The 8009-nt window shown below is 38.1% G+C and overlaps 1 protein-coding gene across 1 annotated transcript; it reads right to left on the reverse strand.

The window, feature by feature from the left end:
- Positions 1 to 6151: 6151 nt before the first annotated feature.
- Positions 6152 to 7641, reverse strand: LOC122275686 (zinc finger protein 10). The gene has a single exon (XM_043084840.1). It carries the CDS (start codon positions 7379 to 7381, stop codon positions 6473 to 6475), a length of 909 nt encoding a protein of 302 aa, XP_042940774.1. The 5' UTR covers positions 7382 to 7641; the 3' UTR covers positions 6152 to 6472.
- Positions 7642 to 8009: the final 368 nt, after the last annotated feature.

The following is an 8009-nucleotide window of genomic DNA, read 5'->3' on the forward strand; positions in this document are numbered from 1 at the left end:
TTCCCCACTGTTAGTAGATGCTTATTTTGGTTGTTTGTGGCTTCGAAACATACATTTCGAAGCTTTCGGTAATGGCTGAGTCGACTCAGCAATTCCGTGTCGTTCGGACGTTACGGCACAACGTCCGAATGTTTGACCTATAGTATTCTTTACGTTCTCACGTTAAATTGTAATGTGCGAATGTATTTTTTTACGTGCGAACATTTTTATCCAACGCTTTAACAGAACGTTGGATAAAACGTTCGAACGTAAACTGTTGGTATTCTTCGGCTAGTAAGAACGTCCGAACGTATGACGGTTCAAATTCATTACGTCCGAACGTTTATATCATACGTTCGGATGTAATGAACTCATTCGTACGTTTTTATCGAACGTTTGAATGATACGTTTGATAAAACGTCCGAACGTATCATCTTTGTTAATTCGCACGTGACAGTTTTAATTTTAACTTGCGAACATACTTTCAATAACGTTCGAACGTTTCCTATTAAAATATTTTTATATTGTTTCTTTTTATTATTATTATTTTAGATATTGAAAAAGTGAAATTATTTAAAAATTTTACTGCCAAAATTATATAAATTTATAAGGATGATATTTTAATTTTCCGTATAATCCATATATGTCATAATACGTATGTATCTGTGATTCTAATCATTTTTTTTAAAATATTATAACTTGTTTTTTTTTTTAATTTTCAGGATATGGCTCAGTATATGACAACAAGGAAGCGAGTGAGGGATGGAGGCAATCCGGACATTGCTCGACTGGGGGCACGAACTGTTATGAGGGAACGAGAAATCCTCATTAATGAGTTTGATGAGCTCAGCTGGGAGCAGAAGACACTGAGAGACGTCTTCGTCACCAGAGGCTGCGGCCCCATATGCACATTGAGGAGAAAGATTTACCCCTCAATGGTTCGAGAGTTTTACATTGGGATGGCCACCATGCCTAACGATGCATCATCCCATACTCTCAATGTACGCGGTGTACAGTTTCAGTTCTCGGCGAATATTATCGCTGACTTACTCTAGATTCCGCGTATACTACCTGAGTCGACAGTTGCTGAGGCTGGTGACACAGCAGCTGCATTTTCCCCAAGCATATTCGAGGCAGATCCAGCCGCTTCTGCTTCATCTTTGGGCCCTGTTGAGTTGATGCCCAGTCATGAAGAAGATCGACCCGAGGGCGATCCTATTGCTGCTGAGGTTGGTGATGATGAGCAGGACCAGGATTTCTACATCCTCACTGGGACAGACCACACGAAGCTCGATAGGCCGAGCTCCTTCAGCCAGAATCAGCTGCTGCCTTTCTTTCGCATGTTGCACATTTTTGTTGCAACAAATGTAGACCCGGTAGCACATAAGAGCACATTCAGTCGAGCTCGTGCACAATTCCTTATTTGCTTGGCACGTGGTGAGCCCATTGACTTGCCCCTTATTATATTGAGCGGATCCGTTATGAGGCCAGCATCGTTACCACAGATAATCTCCTGTACGGAGTCAACATCAGCCGCTTATTACTAGCTGGGAAGTGCCACTCCAGGCGGAGGAGATGATGATAAACCAGATGAGCCCCATCGACATAACCACACACCGCCGGAGCATTGGACAGGGGAGAGGCTCAACTCGACGTCAGTCTGGTCCTACGCCAGATCTTGTTCCCCCGACTGAGTCTGGGGCCGATGTTGCTCGCCTGTCGGTGAGTACTAGTCAGCAGCCGGGAGTTACATCTGCTGGGGATGTGCGACCTGCTTAGGTCGATGTAGTGATGACAGATATGAAGGCGCATATAGACCGACAGATCGATAGACAGATTGCGCATATAGATCAGGTTGTTGCACATCTTGCACATCATGTAGATGTGCTAAACAATAAGGTTGAGACATTGACTGAGGAGTTTCAATCTTATGTAAATCAGCAGTTCTGAAAGTGATTTGTAAAAATTTATCATATTTTATTTTTTATTTTCGACATATGTAATGGACACAAATATTTAATGTATGTATTGTGTAGCTTAATTTCTACTCTTAATTTTTTTTTAATATAACATTACTCAACCTTACTATTAAAAAAATATATATTATGGTTAATTTATGCAAATTAACATATAACGTTCGAACCTTATCACTTTAACGTTCAAACATTGGCGCTAATATATTAACGTTCGCACGTAATTAGTTAAAACGTTCGAACGTTCGCGCTAAAATTTTTACGTTCGCACATCAATATACATAACATTCAAACGTTATTGTAACGTGCGAACGTATTATGTGAAACGTCTGAACATTTTAAAATTCTTGCCCAACATTTAGTGACAGTTCTCACAAACCGTCACAGTAAATACGTTTTAGTCACAGTTTGGAAACCGTCACTATTTATAATCTGTCACTAAAAGCCATATTTGTTGTAGTGATTGTATTATGTTATCAAAACCCATAACTAACATCAGATTAATCTATCCCAATTAGTTCTTTGAAATATTTTTCTTCGAATATTAATTTCCGCCTTTGATATGATCATTTCCCCCATGAATGCATATATGGAATCCTTACGGTTGCTCAATTATATTTTGTCTCATGGCAAAAATTTCAATAATTGCTCCACAAGCACTGCAGAAAGTCTCTGTCAATATGCCCGAGCGCACCTCCACCAGTTGCCACAGAGCTAGGCCTACACCGCGCGATCTCCTGATGACGTTGATGACTAATTTTTTTCTTCTACTACTGTCTAAATGGTAAATAACTGTAGTTTAAGGTCTACCTTGGCCCTACTTGGAACTTAGACTCAATTAAGATTAATTCAATTCAATTTAATTTTAAGTTGAGTCTAATATCCAATTTAACATTCAACTCTCAAATTACTAAACTTATCTCAACTCAAAATATTTTTACACGTGTGATTTATATATAACATTTTTCAACTCAACAACTTTTTACACACAAGACTCGTAATCTTTTTCAACTTCTCATAAATACTTTTAAATTCATCTTAATATCTAAAAACATCTAAACTCATTTTAGGTAGACTCTATAAAATTCACTTTACCATCTCAACTAAGTATTATTTATAAAGAACTCAACTAATCTCAACTTAAATCAACAAAACAAGACATAATTCACCTTATAAAACACGCTCAAACCGCTAACGTCCCATGTAGAGTATCCTTAAATTGAATTATTTGCTAGCCCAATTACTTTTAGTTTGTTGAGAGCTTGTTTTAAAATCCCAGGCTATTTTTAACCATTCTTTTAAATTGATCTCGTTTGCTGCCTAAGGCCCATTTCGACCGGCCATTGTTAGCCTAATTTTTAGCTTGTCATTTCCCCTTTGTTTACCTAGGGCGCTATATATATATATGGCCCATTATTTTTTACTCAAGGTTTCGAATTTTTATATCTTGAAATTGATGGGGAATGTTAAACTAAAGAGATATCATGAATGTTTTTAAATATTATAATTAATTTGTTATTATCCTTTCCATTAGAAATGATTTAATTACATCAAGTTATTATATATCTCTTAGATTAATGAGTACTATAAATTATCTCCATCTTTAAATTATAGTTCCCAATTGATCTCCTATGAATAGGAATATCATGCATACGGAACATTCAATTCAAAGCTATCAAGATTAATCCTGAAAGTTCTCTCTCTGTGACACCAGACAAAATAAGAATTCTTCTGATTGTAAATTAGAAATTCAAATTGAGAAATGATGCAAAATAGACTAGAGAAATGCCAAAATACTAACGCGTGTGCAATTTTGCTCCAATCCAAGCAATCTTCACATTTTCCTGTCATATTTACACTAATCTACTTTCTTGAAGTAGTCCAGAACTATCAACATGGAATTTGAAAAAACATCATCATTTGATTCCGGATGTCCTCATGTATCACTCTCTGTCACTCTCATTATATCTCTCTTTCTATTTCCCACTCAATTTTTATTTTATATATATAGTGTGTGTGCGCACGCCCGCGTGTGTATTAGATATGTAAATCTAGAAGTAGATTAACCAACAAAGATCTAGGAAATTAGAATTTGAGAAATCTGTTGACCATTACATATATTCATGATATATAGCAACCAAACTTGTTCTTAAGCAAACGTTGCTAAGAATGAGGACGTGTAGTACTCTAGGTTCTGTTTACGTACGTAGGTAATTTGTGGCATACCAGAAACGTACACTTCATTGTTATTGTCTGTTTTAAGAAACACTGTGTACAAGCCCAGATATATGAGAGAGAGAGAGAGAGAGAGAGAGAGAGAGAGAGAGAGAGAGTTATAATATATATTAAACAGGTTGAAGTGAGCTCGTGAGGGAGGACACTTCCCCCCATGCAAATATACCATTAGTTGTCAAAACAATCATAAACAATTACACCCGAAACAACCAATCTTATGTCTCTGGGACTCGTTCAAAATTCTTATTCTTTAAACATTTGGAATTATTTGGAATTAACAAAATGCTCTAAACAGGGAAACTCCATGATATACCAAGCTGATCAGAATAATATCCATTCCCTCTCTCAATTCTATATATATATAGATATATATATATATATATTAACTCCCTCAAAAAGAAATAAAGGAAGCGACATCTGATGGCCATGTGCGCCTCTACCACTGCCTCCCAAAAAACTACATTTAAATCTCTGTATGCAACAGACCTATCCAACTCACAACCTTATACAAGACAAAGCTCAACCAATCACCATTACATCCTCTTACACGGATTTAGCACTTCTTAGAAACCAATGCAAAAAACCTCACCTTCCCTAATATATACCATTCTATTTTCTCACACTTTCACATGCATCGTAGAAAACAAAGAGCCACATCGAAAAATCCCTCAAATCATGTAATTTCTCCTAGCGAGCTCGTAGATTTTGATAGAAATTAATATTTCGTGGGTTTGGCATAAATCCTCCTGTGTATCATTGTAAAAGCCTTTTTCTCAGTTTCCCTGCAGATAACCCATTAAATGAGCCTAGGACGTATTCTATCAAATTTCTATTAAAAGAAAGGGGAAAAACGACCCTTGTGTCCTGCAGAATTTTAGGTACGTACAGCACCTAGGGTTAGGATTTATAGGGAGGATATTTAGAACTTGTTACTTTCTTCTTTAATTTTTGCAGTGTAGGGTTTGCCATCGAGGGAGCGCAGAATTTAATTATGCATACAGAGAAAGAAACAAAAGGTGCGTAGATAGCGCTAAACAGTCGTGACGCGATAATATTCTGTGTGATTAAAAAAAGGTGGCTTATAATATCATATACCAATACTTTAATTGGATTGATTCCCGGAGTTGGTGGCAATTTTGGAGGGATTGAGAAGAGATTGACAGAGAAAAGTTAAAGAGACAACACAAGCAAATGGATTTATACGGAGGGAGCTGGATACTTAAACTGTAACAGGGTCATATGGTGATGATAATAATACAAGAGAAAAGGGAATCGATGTTGGCATATATCTGGCTTTATGCGACTTTGAAAAGCATAATCTGTGAATTGTGGCTGGGTGGTTTAGTATTAATTTTGTGTGTCTGATGGAATGTCAGTGAGGTAGTGAATGCGAAAGGAGTTCACGAGATTCCATGCAGTTTTTAGTCAGTTCCTTCTCCCCTTCAACACCACATGCACACAGCCTAGACTTACCCTACCTAAACTTCCAAATTAACTAGCTAGCTCTGCCTCAATCTCTATCACTCCTCTTCTCTCGCATATAGCAAGCACGCAGACACCGCTCAGACATTCCATATATCTTAACCTAATTTTTGGACATGCTCGCATCTGTGACAGTTTAACAGTTGTACCACTGCATACAACACGGTAGATTTTCTAAGAAAGGAGTCATATGATCCTTTCTAGACCCGAGATTCTCGTTTCATGGTGAAAGTATAACTTTCCTACGAATTAGTTCTCAATCGGATTAATAGAACTTAACAACGGAAATAACTATTAATTGATTGGAACGGAGAGATCATATATTACATGTGATAAAAGTAAGATCACATAGTAGCGCTTGCTTGCCAATTCATGAAAATATAATTAAAACCTTCTCAAGTATGATACTATCAATAAAATCGTAAGCGAGTACGGTACTGAATTAAGTGTGAGAATATTGCGTAAAGATTATGGATCCATACTTCAGACTTACCAAACTACCTTTCAAAGATGGAATAAACAACATGCATGATGTTATCATTAGTATGATTAAGCACAAGCTGATATATAGGTATATATGGTTATCATCCTTGATCTCTTGATGAAGTTTTCACGCTTTATGAGATATACATCTTGTTATTTTTACACCCTGCAAATTCATAAAATATAAAGAGGGTCCGTTGATCAAACTCCAAGCATAGTGGCTGGCCTTGGCCTTTAGATCAAAGGGAGAACAGAAAAGAAAATGAGGAGGCAATCAAACAACAGAAACTCGTCCCTCTTAGCACTCGGGTTCAGAAATTCTACTTTACCTGAGGCGGGTCACCAAGCCTGAGCTCAAGATCTAAGTCTTCTATGGAGTTAGGGCTTACTCCGAGCTCCTTCGAGTGTAGATATTGTCTATCAACTGATCTTGGCTTTAGGAAGAAAGGTAACGTCGACGCCTGATCAGTTCTCTTTCTCTTAAAACCGACAGTACTGATCTCCTCCATACCCCCCGGCACTGTCGGGTGAGCTCGACAGATAAACAAATTCATGCTCACAGACAAATCAGTTGTGACATAATCCCCCTTAGCCCTATACCCTGATTGATCTAGAAATCTTGAACTTTTATCTTCTTCAGTTTTCGGATCGGAAATACAATAGCTATATTTGTCGGCAACCAAATTTGACCATGAAGGAGGGGAAGAAGTACGGGGCCTCTTTTGGTGTTCCTGGACAGCAGCAGAAGCATGAGGGAGGATGAAGGCTTCTGCACTACAATTTTCATGAGTTGGTGGAGCTGAAACCCTAGAAGGTGAGGATGGGGATACCATAATACCAGCATCAGCAAAATTAGGGTTAGGGTTATAAACCAGGGTACAAACTTGGGATGGGTATGTAATGGAATTCTGGATGGAGTTGTTATGGTGGTTTTGATTGAGAGTTTCATTGTAAGAACTTGGAGACTGCTTTAGTCTAGCTCTGTCCCTCCTGTGAACATTCATGTGACCCCCTAAAGCTTGAGCTGACCGAAATTCTCTTCTGCAAAAACTGCAAGAATAAGAACGCGGAGGCCATATGCACCCTCCTAAAGGACCCGCTGCATCTTCCGCAAAAGCTTGCTCTTCCCATGAATTATTATTGTAAAAAGGGCTCGTCGATGCCTGAATGTGAGAATTCCAACAGTGCTTCCTCTTCGCCGCCCACATCCGATATTGCGCTTGTTCCATTTTTCTATAATCTGCAGCCAAGCTTCAAGGAATATTACAACGGTGGTATGTACCAGCCCGTCAAAATCGATGAGCAGGAGAAAAAGATGAATACAGACCTAAGGAAGTCAGTCTATATTGAAGTAAATTGGAGATTGAAAGCTACATGAAGTAGTCTAGGAGGTAGAGGGGGGCTTAGATGGGTTGCTTAGGGAGTTGTTTGGAAGGTGAAGTGGTGGGTACTCTTCCTTTTGGCTGTCTGAGTGTAGCTACCTCTTGGGATTTTGTGGTTGGCTTCCAACGCAGTCAATCAGTCACTGAATTGGGTAGTTCAAATTCTTCTTTATTTTTTATTTTTTTCCATAAAAATTTTCTGCGAGAGTACTGGGCAGCAAACAGTTTAGAAAATGGCTGGAGTGGGTCCTGACGATCAGTCTGTCAACTTGGGGGATTAGGAGTGATTAAAGACAAACTAATCTGACTGAAATCTGCTCGGCCCCGGGCAAATCCTGCAAAGTAAGTGGCATGAAAGCATAGATGGCCATTTTACCATTTTGCATGATCACATGTCACGACGTTGTAAGAGTTAATATATATATATACACACACACACACATAGTACTATCATTTATCTATGCAGATAATTAAA

Source organism: Carya illinoinensis, chromosome 9, assembly GCF_018687715.1.
Source record: "Carya illinoinensis cultivar Pawnee chromosome 9, C.illinoinensisPawnee_v1, whole genome shotgun sequence".
Classification (NCBI taxonomy): Eukaryota; Viridiplantae; Streptophyta; class Magnoliopsida; order Fagales; family Juglandaceae; genus Carya; species Carya illinoinensis.

Coding starts and splice junctions, on each gene's coding strand:
- LOC122275686 (XM_043084840.1), bottom strand. CDS start 7,381: ATGGAACAAGCGCAATATCGGATGTGGGCGGCGAAGAGGAAGCACTGT.